The sequence below is a fragment of the Electrophorus electricus genome, chromosome 13, assembly GCF_013358815.1.
Source record: "Electrophorus electricus isolate fEleEle1 chromosome 13, fEleEle1.pri, whole genome shotgun sequence".
Taxonomy (NCBI): Eukaryota; Metazoa; Chordata; class Actinopteri; order Gymnotiformes; family Gymnotidae; genus Electrophorus; species Electrophorus electricus.
Window position 1 is genome coordinate 14142698 of NC_049547.1, and position 20789 is coordinate 14163486.

The following is a 20789-nucleotide window of genomic DNA, read 5'->3' on the forward strand; positions in this document are numbered from 1 at the left end:
TGTTTCTAGAAGCAGCAGGAGAGTGGAAGCTTTTCCTCTAGGCATTTTCTACATGCCTGAAGACTTGTGAGATTTCTCTTACTCTTTGGACCCTGGCACACACTACGATATGCACTGCCAAATTTGCAAAAATGACACAGTGGAGAAAAATGCCCTAAAACTGCAGGGTGCAGCTGTAATCTTCATTTCCGTTACCTTCCTAAGGCTCAAATACATGTATTTTCTCAATACATTATAGGAAGGTGTCTACGATGGGTCCAATATTTCCCATCACTTATGAGAATGAGTGGAGGTGGATAAAATAGAGCTTGTGTGTGTGTCCTTCGATGGTACTATATTACTACACCTGACGGGTCTTAGGCCTGAACTAGCTATTACGACTGGTGATAAAGCGATGAAGAGTTGCAGAGAAGAAAGACTGTGAATAATGGAGTGGGGGTTGTTCTGTGATGCTGCCTGAGGTGAGCTGCTGAGCCCCACCCCCTCCTCAGGCTCTCACCATGCTGGCAAGTAATTAATGCCTAGGCTTCATCAGCTGGCTAAGTAAATTAACTCCAGAGCTCGGGATAAGGCATCTGCAGGAGGCTCTCAGGAGGGAACTGGAGCTGAGAGCTGAGGGTGGGGAGGTGTAAACACAGCCCTAATTAATCTCATAATGTATTAGAATATTGGAGCTTGCTGGTCTACATCTGCTGGGCTCTGCTTAAACTTATGTGTGCGTGCGTGTGTGTGCCTGTGTGTGTGTGTGTGTGTGTGTGTGTGTGTGTGTGTGTGTGTGTGTGTGTATGTGTGCATGTGTGTGTGTGCTGTGTGTCGGACTCACACAGCTCTCAAAGTGACACTGCTGTCTGATAATAAACAGTCAGAACTGCTGAGCATGAGCGCGTGTGGTGCTAATGGCCTTCACTCAGTGGAGGGCCATACTTCAAGTGCACTGCAGCGGAATGCTGGGCCATCCTGGCTGCTGCCTCCCCCGTGCTCCCTCATGCTGCCCCGTGCTCCCTCACGCTCCCCAGCGCTCCTTCATGCTCCCCAGCGCTCCCTCACGCTCCCCCGCACCAACTGCTCCCAGTGCGTGGAGGGCCGCACGAAGAGCTGTCGCTTAGCTCCAGTCGTTCGCCTCGTCCACAGAAACATAAACACTCCATCTCTCCCCTGAAAGTTACAAACTCACAGCCTGTGACCCCACTCCACTCTAGACCATCACCACCATTCCCACTCTGAGGGACTCTTAAAACCATGCGTGTATGATATGTGCACATGTGTGTTAGATGTACATGTCCTCATGTGCACGCTCAGCTGGCGACTGAATGTACATGCAGTAGTCATGCAGAGTAAGCCACAGGTAGCAGACCACGCTGAAGGACACTTAATTTATCAGGCCTGGCTAAGGCAACACAGTGCAAGCACATGTGTCTCAGAGACTGTCTGGCATGGCTTCAATTAAACAGATGAGGAAAATGAACTGGCTGGTGAGTTCTACAGTGGCACACCATGTTTGCTGTAAATGTAAGGTGATTTGTGACTGCACCACAACAATTATTCCAGTTCCACACTGGCTACACATTTTGCTGCTCAAACTGGACGAATGATATTGCTTCAGTGCTTGAATATAAAAACAGCCTGTGATATTGGCTCACAACATTTACATTATCTGCATTACCTTTAATGCACATTTAGCATACTTTGTAAAGATGAATATACATTTATTGTTATTTCTTAATCATATTAATGAAAACCACTAATTTTTCTGCTGATCACCTTTTTTTTTCCCCATGTAAGCTCACCAACTGTTTTTGTCAATCATTTTCTAATGCAGTCTTTCACCTAAAGCTACCTTTTACCTTGTTATTCACAGTAAAATATTGAACATGAGTGTATATGTGTTTGTTGTAAACAACATAAATTGGAGCACATTACATGTGTCTAATTAATAGGGACTGGGCTTTGTGCCTGACGAGTGAGAGAATAAAGCTATGCTTACTCATGTTTAACACTCGACCATGACTCACCCTCACTTCCTCTAACTCTCCTCCTCCCCCTTTGTCACACAGTCCCTGGAGAAAAACTAATTCCTAGCAACACAGAGAGAAAAAAATAGTGCCCTCTTATCCATAATAGAGTTATTAACTTCTTTTAACATTACCTAATCAGGTAATATGTCTGCTCTGAAAGAACCCACTTAGGGCTGTGGAAACTGTGGAGCTTTCTATAGAGGAACAATATTCGCCAGTCTTGAATCCTTTACACCTTTCTGGATCATCGGTGTGATAAAAAGCCCCACCAGGAGTTTTATCTGGCCACAGATCTATCACGGTCAAGCAATTGAAGCCAAAGGGTATTTGTGCTTGAGGGGATCTCATTTATTTATGGATTCATTCTGTTTTGTCTAACTATAAAGCAATCACCTTCTAATGTGATATGTATTTTTACAGAGTTGCCTTAACCTACCCCTCCCACTTTTGGTTTATCAAAGGTTGTTTGTGTCAGTCTTGTTTGTTTTCATGTCTTTTATGATGTATACATTTTCATACACATGCAGGTTGAAATATAATCATGCCCAACATTTTCATCATGTAGGAATTAATAACCTCTTTACTGAAAACTAGTAGATTTTATTTTACACATGGAACCTGTCTTTTTTTTAACTATACAGTTCTGTTTTTATTTTGTCTCTGCACCACTCCATAATTCAGACTAGCCAGACACCAAAGCTTGTGTGGGCAAAGCAATGGAGCATTAAAAAAAGAAAAGGGGAAAAATGGAAAGAAAAAAAAAAACCATTCCAGTGGATTTATCACTCCTTGTCTCTTGTTTAAAATAAGGGAGTTGTTCTCCATTTTGAGAAGTGGATCAATAGAGAAATTGAGAATTTTGGCCTCACCCTGAGAGCTCCATTATTGTGTAATCACAGTATACCATAAATGAGGTGGCATATTGCCTATTGATTTCATTTTGCCTACTGCTCAGAAGGAGAAAAAATAATATGCACTGAAATGAGTTTTTCTCTGGCCCTACAATTTGAACTGGAGGTGATATATAGTTATAATGTGGACTACATGTATGCCCTTTTTGGCAATGAGGCATGCCATAGCATCTTTGATCAGATTAGGAGTCGGGACTACTCCTTCCATCAGGGCTACCAATAAATAACTCCTCTAAATCACACAACTTCCAACAGCGATTACCAGGAGCTTTTCCGCTTCTTAGAAAACCTTTAAATATGTTCTTATAACAACACATTCACCCCTGTTGCTTGTGTTACATGTGTAAATAGATGCTCCTTCTCAGAAGGCATACCAATGTGCTGAGCTGCTGAGAATGTCTGAGAAAACATGTCCAGGCAGAAAATATGATAAACTAGCCATTTGTCACTTTAATAAAATACAGTGAAGGTTTTCCCTCTACATTCAAACTCTGCATCCATGCATATTTCACCTTTTGTTTTACTTTTTTACCACCATGATGCCTCCCTCACCCTCTCATTAGCCTCGTCACTGACTGTGGGCTGCTCAGATAGAGTTCAGCACCAAATTTGTGATATTCACAATATTTAATATTATTAGTGTCACTATGAAATATCCTTTAACAAGACAATCTGCGCAATTATCAGAATTTTGCGCAATGAATAACAATAGGTGTACACAGATGGAGTGTAAAAGGAGCACACAGATGGAGTTACCTATTATCATAAAGTACAAAAATATTAAGAGAATAAGCTTAGCAAATGTCTATATTATGGTGTTTATATATATATATATATATATATATATATATATATATATATATAATGAATCTCTCCAGGGTACAAGCACAGACCATTCATTTTGTTAATTAAAGCTGCGTAATATGACTGCAAATGGAGTCAACATGTATGTATCTTACATATACACACTGCCAACATGCACTGCAAACACTCGTGCAATAGCGTGTATGATGGAAGGCTTAGTGTGATATACAGTGATATATAGATATAATGTGCTATCACACTGGGGAAAAATTATTTATGACTGGAATTGGAGTCAAAGAAGCAAAAGTTGGCTGAAAATATGACTTTAATTTACTATAAGCCATTTATCTATTTTAGAATGTGTTAACAGAGTTTTATGTACAAGTACTGTCTGTCTTTCTGAGCATATAGCAGCAGTATGTCAATTTTTTTCTGCCTGCTTTATATATTGTGGAACAAGAAAGTGAGTGAATGACTGAATTGGAGTTATTTTTAATTTACTTATAGCATTAAGATCTTTTTAATAAGATATTTTAGATTATTTTTAGTAACTGTGGGATCTCAGCACCCATGTTTCTTTTTTCCTCAGTAATAAAAGCAGTATTTATGAGGAGTCGCATTCCTTAAATAGAAGTGCATGATTTCTGCATGTACCATGGACTGGAAATCATATTTAAGTTCTGTATGAAACATGGATTACTGTCTGCATTCAAAATTTATTTTTTGTCTCCCTGACTGGTAGAAGGCTTACAGTGATTCATTAATTAAAGTATTTAGGTTCTCCTTTAGTATAAGCATGGTTAACACCTTCTCAGTGATTTAGTTAAGACTAAATATTTTATTGACAGCTTCCCAAACAGTTCATTTGAACATTAGTATTTAATAAGAAGTCAAGTGAATCTCTTTTTTTTTAAATGACATTATCATCAAATTTTGCATTTCCAGACAATTTTCATGAATGATAAGCTGATACAAGCAGCATATCTACATGGGTGCTAAAAACCTACTCTGCCATGTTCATCAGTGAATAATTGCCTCCAACATGGTACCCCAGGAAGATGGAATAACACCAAGTGCATGGGTCCTTTCTGCTGTATGAGGAAGCAGGATAGGGATTGCTGTCCCATGGGCATCACCGTTGGTTGTCTGAACTGATGCTACATGACTTTTTAAACGCCATTGCAGAGCCACAACTGAGTCTTCTCATGCTACTTGTTATTGCCACTGCACCCACTTGTAGCTTTGTTCTCCATGAAATGCCATTTTGTTTTGGGCACTGCAGCATATAGTGGAGATCAAAGTGTCCTAGTGTCAGGCATGAGAATCTGAAGACAAAAAAAGAAAGAAGAAAAAAGGCAACAGAAAAGGAATCAAACAAACAGGTGCTGAGGAGCTGAGCACAAGAGACAGAACAATGCAGTCTGTGCAGTATAATAAGTGTTAACCACATTGGTATGCCTTCTTATGAGACATGATTTCATTTCTTAAATGGTTTATAAATGGGGCAGTGGTAGCTCAGTGGTTAAAGTACTCAATTAGTAATTAAAAGGTTGCCAATTCAAGCCACACCACCAGGTTGCCATTGTTGGGCTCCTGAGCAAGACCCATATCCCTCAATTAGTCAAGTTGCATTTAGTCATAATTGTAAGTTGCTTTGGATAACATCATTGAAATGCAATAACATGTAAAATGTTTACCTAAAGCACATACAGATTTCATTATTGTTTAAAGATATTTTTAGCAATATCAATCATCCAAAAATCAATTTTTAGCAAAATAAATAATTTCTTAAATGAAATATTTGAAATAAAGCTATTAATATTTTCTATTATAAATCTTAGTAAACAATTATTTGAGAATAGTAAAGGAAATTACTTACTGAATACAGAGGGGATATGTCATCCTCAAAATTTCACCAGCAGCTGTGTACACAAAAAAATAATTGTTTTTTAGCAAGGCAAAATAATGCCAGCTTGCTACTGTAGTAGTTTGGTAGTCTTGCTGTTTCCATTAAAAGTAACTGCAGCAACATGCTACAACAGTACAAAGATTTTAGATAGACATGAAGAGAAAATGAGTGGCTATTACAATTAGGTTCTAGTTTAGTATATATTAAAATCCTGAACCAGAAAATTTAAATTAAACAAAAGATCATGCTGTAAAATAACAGAATATTATGTTAATTATTGCTAAAAAAAAATAGATAAATGACCAGTCACAGACAGCAGAGCTTGTGCTGATTGTAAATGTGCACAAACATTTTCATGTAATTTTAAAAGCAGTTTACTTTGCTGCTTGATTTGGTGAAAATATCATTCTCTTTTTCCTAACCTGAAAACCTTGACTTTGCTATGCAAATGAAAGAAGTCCAGTGCTTTTTATAGGAAAGGGAAGGGAATATGTATGTTTCAGATCTCATATAGTCTTATTATTAATAAGGCACCAATATCAGTCATTGCAACCCATGATGTATACTAATGTGGTAGGTATGCAGAAACATGCTAAACATCAACATGGGTGGAATAACTTTTTCTTTTCTATTATGAGGACAATCTGCATGTTCTAAGTGTTAAAAAATGGTTTGCCATGAAGCATTTGTTTGCTATACCTATCCTTTTAAGAGCAGGTTCATCTTAATAAAAATTGTATTAAATGTTCATTTCAGTATTTGGTTGGGTGTATTTGGGATACACCCACATTAGAGATACCACCCCACATGGTGCTATGCTATCAGATATACTAGATAGGTGTTCAACTATGGACCTCAAATGTAAAATCCAGTCCTGGATTTTATGGCTGGATGTAAATTTATGTCATAAAACACAGGTCTCCAGGTACTACATAGTGTTTCAGATACTAAAGAGTATGCACTGTGACTTAATTTAAAATCAGGTGTATGACAATGTAGCCATTCGTTTACATTATGTATTTGTTTTACTAAGGATGATGATTAAATTGAGGACTAGAAATCAGATTTGGTGCCCAGAGTGGAAGAGCTCTGCAATAGGATATTATTTATTGCACACAACTGAATCCTAAATGAAACAGTTTAGTGAACTTTTCAATAGAATATTCTCTATTACACAAAACTGAATCCTTAATGAAACAGTTTAGTGGACGTTCCATTAAAATAAAATAAAATAAAAACCAGTTTATAAAATACTGCCCTTTAAATTCAGTGATTATCTCTATTCCATTACTCCCACATTGCAGGATTTTGAAAGATGTTGTTGGTGGCTTCGGTCTTTAAAGTATTTTTAACAGTGTCAAACCTTATCCTGGCTTTTACTGTGGAACTAATTACATGAGAACAAATGACCTACAGGAACAAGCCTTGTTGTGTTGTTCTTTTGATTTTTTCTAGCCTGACAACTTCACCTTTTTCTTGAAGCAATGAGAAGGAAGCCTAATATTTCCAAATGAAAACATTTTTGTGTGTGTGTGTGTGTGTGTGGACTTCATCCTGCAACACACATTTAGACATTTTATTTGTTTTAAAGGATGCATTGTATTTGTGTTTCATGTAAATGACCAAATACCAATTTAATGTAATTTCCAAACCATGGTTTTCATCCCTTTCTTTTCCTCCAATTCTCTTATAAAAAGGGAAAAATGTAGGGCAATAGAGTTAGACACAGTAAATTAATATTATGGGGCCTTTTAAATTAATTTAGCATGGTTTGATAATATACAGTAATATGTTATAAAAATATCAGACATGGATTTTAAAAAGTGAGGACATTTAAACACGGGTTATTTTATTTCTGCAAAGTTCAATGTGAGGGAAAACCATTGTTATCCATCAAATAAATGCTTTGTACTGATTAAGTTTGTAATTGCACATGAGGTAGAGAAAATGCACTTTCCTAATGGTGTTAATTTTGGGTGTGATTATCACTCTGCATGCAAATCATCTTTTTGGAATTGTCTGAACTGATAGCATGTGAGTAATTTGCTTTGTAGTTTATGACATCAGTGTATTTTAAAGGAACTGCCATAGGGTCCATGGTCAGAATTCCAATGGCAGTGCTATTTTGAAAAGAGCACTGTAACACAAAAATTCCTTTCTGAAGGATGTGCTACTGGGGCCATGGAGATATGAAGATACGGAGACAAATGACCACACTCCCCCGGCTCCCTGGGCGATGCTCTAACAGCATTTTAATTCATCTCTTTTCAGAGCCCTGGATTGTCATAGTAAAAAAAAAAAAAATCCCAAGGTGTACATTTAAATCGTTATATAGATTTTACATATTTTTTGTCACTAGACACCTGAAGAAGATTCAGCAGGTATCCTTTCCAACATCTGAGCAGAACAACCACTGTAAAATGCTTTCATGGGCATTTTCATAAATATCTCCATCTATATTTCCACTGAGCTGCTTTATCTCTGATCCAAAACAGTGTAATTTACTCAAAAATGTAGCTTTCAACATTTAAAAAAATGACACTCAGAAACTGTAACTGCTCTACACTTACAATCCATTACTTACATTTGTTGATAGCTAATGGGTTTGTCCTAAATTTTTAGAATTAGATCTTTGCAAGGACCAATTTTCACATATCAAAAATGAAGTCACCCAAAACCTCACTGATTTTATAGTTAGTATAGACTTGTGGAAAGCTTTTCTATAAAAGTGCAAAAAATGTTTTCTTATGCTAATTTTTGCTAATGTTTGCTAATGTTACAAAAATACATGTGGAATATAGTTGGATTAATAAAACTAAAGTATCCATGATTTTTTCCACAAATTATGTTTTCATTTCTCTTCTTCCCAAAGATGGTTTTTCTGCTCTTTTGTCTTTCTTCTTCCCAAGCCCAATCAAATTTACTGATTGAAGGAGGTGAATAAGGTTGTTGAGAGAGGGAACCATAAATCAAAGCTTGCAGATGGAGCCTTGATTTCTCTCCTCTTTCATTCTTTCTTTCTTTTTTCTCCCAATGTCATTTTCCGCTCACTCATCACTATGACTCCATCTGCATCCATTTTATAGTGCTGTTGCACCAGGTGTGAGGATTATATTTGGCCACAGCCCACAGTGGTACATGATGTCCCCCTTGCAAGCAGTTGGCACAGGGGGACACCTTCATGTTTCCAGGCACAGTGGCGTAAGTGGCATGCTAATGGTGGAACTCTTGCTCTCCTTCTTTGCAGGGCGCTTCCTGGCTGTGAACGGCTCGTCCATGACAGGGCCGTGGGTCCTCAGCCCCTGGCTTCGCACGCTCCACCAGCCCTGTGGTCTCGATGTGACGCTCTTCCTGCACCCCAGGCAGAAGGGCCGCTACACAGTGTGGCTTATCGAGAGAGACAAGCCACCACTGTCTCTGCTTACCACTGAGCCCCCCCACGTCACAGGGTGAGTTTCTTCGCATCACTGAGCTTAGCTCAGACTGCTGACTGCTGCCAGCAGGACTCCAGACCACACCATATTGAACAGGACTTCAGGCTGAATCACCTCATACGTTGCTCGACAATGATTTAGACAATTGGCTCAGAGAGTTAATACAGGGCTGAGAACACATGGGCCCTTCATATTCCATAATGATATGCAAAGACTGTGATTTTAAAAGGCAGTCATCAGCTATTTATTTTAAGACAGTTTAAAGGCTTCTACAGCTTGTAGAAATTATAATATGGCATTATGGACATATGAGGGCTTTTAGTTACATTGTTTATGAACTATCATACTTACAATATCTTTTAAAAAAGAGCTCAGAAACCTGTTTGTTCAGATTTCTGACAACCGACTCTTTCATGCTAGGCAAATCCAGAGTCACCAGTCACATTTTAATCATTTCAGTCTTAGTACATTATTACATCCATGAGCACTCACGCTCTAAGTCAACAGATTTCAATTAAATTGTTCCTTGTCATCTGGTAAGCTGTTGATTAGTAATAACATCCACCAAAATATTTCACATCTTATGGCACATGATGTCCGTGTGCTTTTGAAAGCAGCAGAGTTTACAGCTAAGCTTTTGGTAATACAGTGTCCTTGATGCCCTTTTCTTTCTCTGGCTTGTTCATATTTGTCAGATTCACAACTGCTGCATAGCTATGTGCCCTCCATAAGGGAGTGGGATGTTGCATGGTCAAATGTTTGCACTGATAGCAAAATAACTACTTAACTAGACAGGAAATCACTGCATATTCCATGAAGTCTGTATGTTAATCAGGTCAACTTCTGTACTCTGTAGCTAACCATGTACATTGCAAGCACAAAGGTTACAACTAAGTGAACTGTACTGTAAAGTCCAAACTATTCTATGAAGCACCATTGAAAGTTTCTTATTCCTCTTCTTTAAGCTATGATCTTTTAAATTGCATCACACTCTTTATTATTAATACATGAAACAATGTTCATATGTGATGGAAGCCCACACATGTATCTCCCCTCACATCTCTGGGAGAAGCATTTGTAGTCAGCCACAGATGGATCACAGTGAGGGCCGCTGTTCTCATTTATAGTCTGCAGTAGTCGCCTTCTCACTGCACAGCCTGCCTCTGCACGAGACACCCCCTTTCCCCAAATAACCCCCCCAAACCAATGAGGAGTGTGCCTCACTACACACGGCTCAGAAGCACAAAGTGAAAATCACACTGGAAGAGCAAGCCAAAATAGCCCAGCCACGTGGCTCTTTACGGGGGACTGTGGGTTCTCATCTCTCAACCTGCAGTCAGAAGACCAACTCTGAGTGAAGCAATATCTCGGTCATATTGCATTCTGCGCACTGCTCAGGGTTATAGAGCTGCTTTCTGCGCTTTTAGCAGGCCGATCTTGGGCGAATGCTCAGACACATGTGGAAGAAACAGGCTGCAAAGTTGCAGTAACCCGTAGAAGCCACTATGTGCCATTTAACTCTGGTTAACTTCTTGTATGTGAAGAGGTGCATGGTTGAGGGAAGAGAAAAGCATGCCAAATGGGAAAATATGCAAGTAAAAGAAAACAGTCAAATCCCCTCCAGGGTGCTCTCGGGAAGAGATTACGCGCTCCACAAAGCAGCCTGCACCTTGGCGGTTAAGACGGGGGCTCCATGAGAGCCATGCATGACCTGCGGAATGCTGCCTCGGAAGATTAGCTTTGTGTTCATCATTCGCCCCTAGGGACTAATGCACAAAATCAATGACATTCAGAGGGGGTACTGCCACTAAGGTACCACTGAACACCACCAAAGGTCAAAGGTAGAGACATATCCCAGTCGATGTGAAATTCTCCACCAGCACTGCAGCCTAAGGGATTATACTTTAAAAATGTTGTCATCCTGTTCTATGTGGGTGGATGGGTGTATTTGTGGTTTGGCAAAAGTTATTCTATGAACTGTGACTATTGACCAGGTTTACTGAATGAGGATTTATTTGTGCTGAATCTCATATAAATCACCGTTCTGATTATCTCAATGAGGGAAAGTTTTCTTATCTAAGAAGATTGGAAATGATAGATGCTTCTAAGCTTTTATGATTAAACTATTGCCTGATTAGTGATTGAAAATAGGATTTCCTAGGCCCATGGGGATTTAGAATGATTGCATATTGCTTGCAGGGTTCACTCACAAAAAGTGACTACCTTTTAGCTAAATCAGACACTTTACATTGTATAGGCAATGCATTATTGAATAGTTTAATTATGCTGCTTTAGCAGCCTCAAGAGATCCAATTATAGGTTGCATCCTTTTAATTTAAATAATTGGTCTCAACTGTATTGTTGAGAGTTTTTCTTAATACTTTTCACTCTTATTTTCTCTTGGTCAACACCTGTTTCATCAGTTAATGAAAGATAATACAGTAGTGGGTCACTGATTCACTGGTTATATGAATGAGAGTTTGAGTGAGAGTTTGTTCATTTTAAAATATAAAACATTTATTTTGGAAATATGCCATTTTGTCTAATCTTATTATTTAGAGTTCTGCAAGAATTTCTTAGATTTCATTCAGTGGTAAACAAAGTACCCATATCCTGTAGTTAAATAGAACAGTGAACAGTTTCAGTTAACTGAGCAGATATGAAACAGAAATGTCAAAAAGGTTTTTGAAAATGAATGACTCCTACTTCTGTCAATAAATAAATAATCCTTCAAGCATAGCCAGTGACAATTTTTCTGGTGGTTGTGTATGTTGTGCACTACTCTTGAATATACCTAATAGCTATGCTAGGTTGTTATAGTGAAATAATTACAGCCAATTAAAACATGCACTGGGTCTTGATTGGTGCGCTTTTCATTCAGTTGCTTATTTTTTCAATGTTTTTTAAAATTTTATTTTATAGTTTTTTTCGTTCAATTCCAAAATCATGATTGATAAATGATAAATGTTGCATAAATTGTTAAAATGATAACTGAACCTGATTCAGTAAGGCATTTTATTTTGAAATGTAGAGGAATTAAAAATACTTTTCACATACTTGAAAATAGGATTTCCTGAACTTCACCACTACTCCATCACTGATTGTAAACTGAGTAAAGTGGAATTAATTTATTTATGAATGTATAAAGAAACAACTAAACAAAACCAACCTGTGCAATCATGTGATTCACTTACAGCTGAAACATGACCTTCTCAAAATGGGAGATACTACAATATATGCAGTTTCTGTTGTCTTGAAATACAATCGACCATGTTTCAAATCTAGACTTATATGATACAGTTTTGAGGTGAGAGATCATTTTCTGACAGTGGGGAAATTGCACAGTATCATTTCTCCAGCATGACTAAGTGTTCATGCTCAGTTACTTATCTTTTTCTTTGCTCTCAGCTAGATATTGCTTCCAGGTTTCTGATTGATCCACTCACTGGATATCACTTCATTATGATGTAGCTCACTGACAGCTCAAATGGAACGATTCCAGCTTGCTGGGGCTGGAGCAGAGGCACTGCCAGTACTCTGCACTCAGGTTAATAGACTACAGAACTTCATGCCACACTCTCCAGATGACTGTAGTGTCAATAATGTACTTCCATAAGCTTTTCAAAGACAACTCACTCCTCCTACATGCCTACAGAGTGATATATAGGCATAAAGTTGAGGACAGATATTAAGGTCCATGCAGAGTCTTCTGAAATCAAAGATCCCCTGATGCTGTGGGTAACCAAACCACTGGAGGCCCAAAGGGCACAACATCATACATTACCCCCCCACCACCACCACCACCACCACTTCATTTTACATGGGTCATTACTTCTCTTTCTGGTTTACATTCAGCTCAGCCAAAGGTTTTCATCACTTCTTCCCTGGAGAGGGAGTGCTCCTAACACTGTGTTTCTCCCATTTTCCTCAACCTTCCATGTAGCTCACCACTCTCTGCTCCTTAAAGGCTCCAGATAGACATTACTTCAGCCTGGGGCCATTAGCCAGAGACAACAATAGCCATAAATACACTGGAGGAAAAAATAACTTGAAAATGTGCTTGCCATCTACCAAGGGATTTGCAATCATCCCAAAGATGCTATTTTAGATGTTTCATGTAGCTACAGGTAGAAAGAGCCAGATATCATTAATGGTGCACTTCGAATAGGTCTGAGGGAGGGAACAATCTTCTACTTTTCCACTCCTGTCTTAACATCTGCCCAAACATAACTGACATTGTTAGTCATTTCACACAGTCTAGGCCATTGCTATTTCTGTTCTTTTCTGGGTTTGTCTTACATGATATTTCACGGCAAGGAGAATATGCAGAGAATTTCATAGCTATACAGAACCCCCTTAAATGCCATTCCCAATACATGGAAATTAATTATAGATCTTCGCTGGAGCGCAAGTGGCACTGCTTGTCTTGTATCACGTTTCACGGGACTCTGTTTGCTACTGGCCTCATGGCATTTTTCCTCAATAATCCATTTAGCATCTGCCAGAGATGACCTCTTGCTGTTGAACCAGAGGTGCCTGAAAGTACAGCTGATGGGCCAGGGGTGAATCTGCCTGCCAGGATCTGGGAATAAAGCCAGGGGTTCCATATTCATGGGCACTGCTTTGGATCTCTGAGACCCAGCTTCTGTTTTTCACTTCACTGCTGATGCCATGCACATCAGGACCAATTTATGCTATGCAATCCTTTTTACTGCATTGTAATGCTTTGAAAAAGGATATTTAGCATTTAAAATGTAAATTAGACCAGAAGGTCATTCTCTTTTTTTAAAAAATTCAGCTTTGGATCTTTTTTTCATGATTTATTTCTAAAGAAGCAAAGATATTGAACTATCACACAACTATATAATTAGATAGATATACATTTGTGCCATTTTTAAAAAATTCATGTTTATTTGGCCTGCTTTTTTTATAATGTGATCCTCATCTGTAGTATAGAAGGTATTTACAGAATTTTTTTTTAAAAGTCTCAGAACCTGCCTTCCATACATTCAGTGGCTTCTCCTAGGACCATTATATATCTGTTTAGTTAAACAGGGACTAAGCACTGTCTGCCTTGACAGACAGAAAACTAGATGATCAGGAGTGAAATCCTGTTGTCAGCACTGCCAACAGCACAAAGACAAAGTTTTGCCCATTGTGGGTGTTTTGTCAAGGCCCAGTGGTTCAACGTGAAGACATTTTCCTCTCCCACCCCCACTCTCTGTCTTTGAGATGTTTGAAGTGTAAATACCCCCTCCCTGTATGTGCATTCCATTACCCCCACCCCCACTCTCAGCACCTCCCACTACCCTCCAGCAGCAAGGGCAAGGCTCCCATGAGCCATCGTCTGCATCCTGCATCCGTTTCATATGCAAATGAGTATCCGCCCAGCACCCTCACAACTGCCGCCCCTGCCACTGGAACTCAATGAGGCGAGAGCTGTGCTACTTTCAAATGCGTCACTCAATTCCACTGACAGCCTATCTGAGATCTTTTGACTAGTAGGGACCCACACAGCATTCAATGTTAGTGTTTGGGTTTTGTTATTTGAAGTTGTATCCAGCTTGTCCCTGTTGAGCACTTCATGTTGTAGTCATAAGTAACAAGAGTAAGGAAAGGTCAAAGTCGGGCAGGGACTGACCTTAAATGACCTTAAAGGGCAGTTGAACATTTACATGAAAACATTCGGCGATAATGAGCCAATGCAGAAGTGTGATATTTGTATTTTCTAAGTCAGATGGCAATGTACAAAGCCAGATTGTTTATGACATGACAGGAATCCCTTCAGAAAGAGCTGTCCTACAGAAAAGAATTAGAAGCTGATGTAAGGGTAAATTTGTCTCAATAGAGAGCTTGCTTAACAATACATGTTTAAGGTCTTATGATTCTACCTAGAGCCTCACATCTAGGGTGATCAGAAATGCACTGAATTTGTAAGTCTTAACTGCTCTTTGTAACTAGCAGTAAATCGGTGTCACACTACACAGCATTGCTAATTATGATGAGGTAAGTATATTCTGTTAACTAATTGCAGCAGTGTGCTCTGAAAAGATTTAATTCAGGTTTACAAACATGCATTCTTAATCATTCAGAGTCTTCTTAACAAGTGATCCATTTTTTATATAAGACTCATGGGGCTTCCAGGAAGCAATCTTATCTTGTTCATACCTTTGGAAGACAGGGAGTGAAAAAGTTAATATGTATTAATTGAAATCCATGTTAAAGCTTTTCAAAGCAGAGAGGCCTCAGAGACAAACTTCACTATAAAATATGAAGCTTCTGCTGCAAATCCTGGAGGAACATGATCCAGATGCTTTTAATCAATGCAGTTATATAAAAACATGGAGTCAGGCTTCACGCCTGAGAGACAGAAGCTATTCACTGTGCCTAGCATCTGTGTGTATGTTTTGTTAAACATACAAAGTACCACGCTGCACTGTGTTTGAAATGTTGACATAGCCTTTAGGGATATATACTTTTAAATGACGTATTTATTTGTTTTCTCGCATTTTGGCTTTAATCGTTTGATATCTGTATAGTGTTCAGTCTTCATTACTGAGTGTGGAAAGCCTAAAATGGAGGATGCCAGATGCTGAGGTTAGACATTTGTCATAATTGTTCAGTATTAAAGGTATTTTCAACAGCCAGGGCTGGGGCTGTGACGTGTCTAACAGCTGTAAATAGACTTGCAGGCTTATATAATGAACAATGGTAGCTCCTGCAATGATTGGGCCCCTGAGCAACACCCTTAAACCTCAATTGCTCAAGCTGTATTCAGTCAGAATTGTAAGTCGCTTTGGATAAAAGCATCTGCCAAATTCCATAAATGTAAAATCATGAATTTTTACCAAAACATTATTCAACTTTAATTTCAGAATGAGAAAGTTAAGACGACCACATGTTTTTATTTGCCTCTGTTTTGTTTACTTACTTCACTCATGCTCATTTACCTGACACTTTTATATAAAGCAACTTACAACTGTGACTGATTACAAGTTGAGCAACTGAGGATTAAGGGCCTTGCTCAGCAGCACAAGAGTGGTTGGGCTTGAATTGGCAACTTTCTGATTACAAGTCAAGTACTTTAACCACTGAGCTACCACTTGGTGCTTCTTTACAAACAGCACCAGTCATTAGATCTATTAGTGACAGAAGAGGAGATTCCAAAATATCTGTTGTTCCGGCTGCTAGCACACATGAGAAGCAGAAGTTTGTGGTGAAGTTATCATTCTTAAGCAAGACCCTCTTGGCAAAAGATGAAATTTATAGCACTAAATATTGCTGTTACACAACTGAGGTGGGGTGGGTTGGTACATTGGGTTTCTGCAGGAACCATCACCTTCTAGATGATCTCTGTGCAAGAATCGACTCCCTCACCATCCTTTTTACAACCCACTGTGGTACCTTACATGTGATGAATGAAAGACTGAATGAATTGTGATGTGAATGCAGGGAGTTTCTTATAATTTTGGTGAATCTTGCGCAATGTTGGAAGAGTGTTTCACCATGATGTCAAATTTAATAGAAGATGGTTTGGTATTTTTGATGGAGAGAATATCCTGATGGAGTACCAGTTTAAATAGTGCTGTCTCAACTTTCTCCTGAGCTCAGAGATTCATCATTCAGCCAGACTTTTGCAGCTGACATCTGGAACATCCAATTCTGCAATTCCAAGCAGAGCCAAACCACCCAATTTCTCACACCTCTGTAATATTGAGAGGGCAAAAAGATGTTTGGTTAGTCAAATCAGCTTAGGCAGAAAGCACTGAAGTCTTTTCCAATATTAAGATGAGGGTGAGAAAAACCTAAGGCATATGTAGGCCATAGAAGTGTCAAATATGTTATAATGAACCATAATTTCAGAAGGCAAATTCTCAGTTATGAATAAAGCAGACTATCAAGCCTAATTTAAGGTGCCCTCTCATCTGGCATGCTGATCTTTCTGTAGGCCACTTGGCAATAGAAGTTATTATTCTTATTTTCATTAGAACATACATTCAGAATAAATTAGATCAAAATGACTGATTTGTACAGGCCTGTCTGAAACAATGTAATATATCTGTAATGAAAAAGAAACAGAATAACTAAGAGTAAAAAGTTGTGAGGCAAGGCAGAACACGAGTACGGAGCTGAGCAATGTTTATTAAGGGCAATCCCAAAATCATTGCTGTGGTCACAGTTCATGGTCATGTCACCAGAAGACAGACAACTGGAAAACAGTGACACAAAATGTAGCAACAACACAGGAAGCAAGAGAATAAACTGAGAAACACATTGGTCAGGTAGGTAATTTATGAATGACCAACAATACGTAAAGAGAATAGGTATATATACACAGCTACATTAGTGGTCATACACAAAACACAAGATGAGTTGGGGAATAACCAAAACAAAAACAGCTTAGCACCATGGGAACTGCAGTGCTGGGGAGAAACAGACAATAAGAAAAATAAAGAAATTAATTAGTTGATTTTAATTTAATTTTCCCTTCACCAACTTCCAATATTCAAAGGCCCTTTCAGCTTTGTGAACCTATTGTTTTATAGGATCTGTTGACTACTTGCCTGGTAGAACTTGCTGTGCTAAATGATATTAGGCCCATGGATTAATTTTAAAAGACATATTTAGGATTGTGACAGTTTTCAAGAATGCATATATATGTCTCAAAAGGATCAATTGTCATTACCCATTTCTCCTCATACATCACTTTGGGAGTTGTCTACTTTTATTTTATTATTATTTGTAAAAGATGTAATCAGCTTTATAATGGAAAACCCAAAAGAAGGCTTTCTGATTGTTTTGTTGAACAACTTCAGACTATCAGAATTAAGGATTTGTTGTTTCCAGTGGCACAGCATTTTAATACCAATGGACACTGCATTAATGACATACAGTGGTGTGAAAATGTGTTTGCCCCCTTCCTGATTTTATATATATACAATTATTTTTATTTATTTTTTTTGGCATGTATGTCACACAAATGTTTCAGCTCAAACAAATTTAAATATTAGACAAAGATAACACAAGTAAAACAAAATGCAGGGGAAAAAAATCCAAACCTACTTGGCCCTGTGTGAAAAAGTGATTGGCCCCTAAACCTAATAACTGGTTGGGCCACCCTTAGCAGCAACAACTGCAATCAGGCATTTGCAATAACTAACAATGAGTCTTTTACAGTGCAGATGAGTCTTTTACCACTCATCTTTGCAGAATTGTTGTAATTCAGCCACATTGGAGGGTTTTCGAGCATGAACCGCCTTTTTAAGGTCATGCCACAGCATCTCAATCAGATTCAGGTCAGGACTTTGACTAGGCCACTCCAAAGTCTTTATTTTGTTTTTCCTTAAGCCATTCAGAGGTGGACTTGCTGTTGTGTTTTGGATCATTGTCCTGCTGGAGAAGCTAAGTGCGCTTCAGCTTGAGGTCACGAACAGATGGCTGGACATTCTCCTTCAAGATTTTTTTGGTAGACAGCAGAATTCATGGTTCCATTTACCACAGCAAGTCATCCAGGTCCTGATGCAGCAAAACAGCCCCAGATCATCACACCACCACCACCATATTTTACTGTTGGTATGATGTTCTTTTTCTGAAATGCTGTGTTACTTTTATGCAAGATGTAATGGGACATACACCTTCTAAAAGGTCAACTTTTGTCTCATCAGTCCACAGAGTATTTTTCCCAAAAGTCTTGGGGATCATCAAGATGTTTTCTAGCAAAACTGAGATGAGCCTTTATGTTCTTTTTGCTCAGCAGTGATTTTCATCTTGGAACTCTGCCATTTTTGCCCAGTCTCTTTCTTATTATGATGGAGTCATGAACACTGACCTTAACTGAGGCAAGTGAGGCCTGCAGTTCTTTGGATGATGTTGTGGGGTCTGTTGTGACTTCATGGATGAGTCATTGCTGTGCTTTTGGAATCATTTTGGTTGATCAGCCACTCCTGGGAAGGTTTACCACTATTCCATGTTTTTTTTCATTTCTGGATAATGGCTGTCACTGTAGTTCACTGGAATCCCAAAGCTTTAGAAATGGCTTTATAACCTTTTCCAGACTGATAGATCTCAATTACTTTGCATCTCATTTGTTCCTGAATTTATTTGGCTCACAGCATGCTGTCTAGCATTTGAGGACCTTTTTTGGTCTACTTCACTTTGTCAGGCAAGTCCTATTTAAGTGATTTCTTGATTGAGAACAGGTGTGGCAGTAATCAGGCCTGGATGTGGCTAGAGAAATTGAACTTTGAAAGATGTGATAAACCACAGTTAATGTAAGGTTTAAGGGGGGTGGGGGGCTGTACTTTTTCCACACAGGACCATGTAGGTTTGGATTTGTTTTCTGCATTTTGTGTTTATTTGTGTTATCTTTGTCTAATATTTAAATTTGTTTGAGCTGAAACATTTAAGTGTGACAAACATGCAAAAAAATAAGATATCAGGAAGGGGGCTTTTTCACACCACTGTATCAGTTTGCATTGTCAGTTGTTGCTATTGCAGCAATGAAATTAGGAACCTCAAAGAAAAAGAACTCCTATAACTTTAGAACTGCATGGAATGAATGTTGTGATTTAATCACACTTTTTCAAATATAAACTGGCTCCTCCTACTACTAATTCAGAAGCACTTTTTTTTGCAAAGCTTATATATATATATATATATATATATATATATATATATATATATATAATAAATTGTGTATGACTGTGTGTATATACAAAGACCATATGCCTATGCATGCATGGCCTGGACTGATTATAAGAAAGTATATGATTCACACCTGAGTACTGAATGCCTTGCCCTGTATAAAGTCAATAGGACCATAAAGGCTTTAATCCAGAACTCATTGGAACACTAGAGGACAACAATTGCCCAGGTGAACATAAAATACCAAGGAGATACCTGTGTGCTTTGGTTTTTCTCTTTATTTATGGTTTAATATCTGGTTGGTTAAGTTCCTCATCTACACTGAGACCATACCTCTCAAACTCACCTAAGTATCTTTTAGTTCCTCATCTACACTGAGACCTGACCTCTCAAACTCACTTAAGTATCTTTTTTCTCACCCCTTCTCAAACTTTCATCACATACTTCCACAAACCTAGCATCTTTCCAATCTGAAATGTGTCTTGCATCTCCTGTCTACATATCCCACAGATCTCCTACACACTATCATCATTGTAGACACTGCAATGGCAGCAACCTCATTTACTCCCAATATTCGGCACAATCATAGACTATGGTGGCAGGAGTGCTCTGAAATTGCCAATCTGCTGTCCAGAAGGCTGACTTCATCTCAGCCTTAGCATCCCTCCACTTGCTACATTTCCTGGCTCTAACAGAAGATCACCCCTGAAAACTCGGTGACTCTGGTTGCCCTGTCCTCTGCGTTTTCATTCACACATTATCCGAGGCGTCTCGGCAGGGGTGGTGGCACAGGTTTACTAGTGTCTCAAAAGTGGTGTTTCACTCCACATTCCTTCTCTGCTCTTTCCATCTCATCTTTTGAATTTCATGCTATTATAGTGTCTTTCCCTACCAAACTTCATATCATTGTCATCTACTGCCCTCCAGGTTCTCTAGATAACTTCATTGACAACCTTGATGTCTTTCTGAGTCAATTCCCCATTGAAGAAAATCCACCCATTCTTCTTAGTGACTTCAGCCTTCCATCAGACAAGCTACATTCCTCCTGCATCCTTCCACTGTTGACGTCATT

The 20789-nt window shown here is 38.6% G+C and overlaps 1 protein-coding gene across 1 annotated transcript in view; it reads left to right on the forward strand.

Moving 5' to 3' along the window:
* The window catches only part of alk (ALK receptor tyrosine kinase), a 236810-nt gene that overhangs the window by 131173 nt on the left and 84848 nt on the right, over positions 1-20789 (forward strand). The window contains exon 4 of the mRNA XM_027020557.2: positions 8887-9088. Within this exon, the coding sequence (XP_026876358.2) occupies positions 8887-9088 (202 nt within the window). The remainder of the gene's footprint in view (positions 1-8886; positions 9089-20789) is intronic.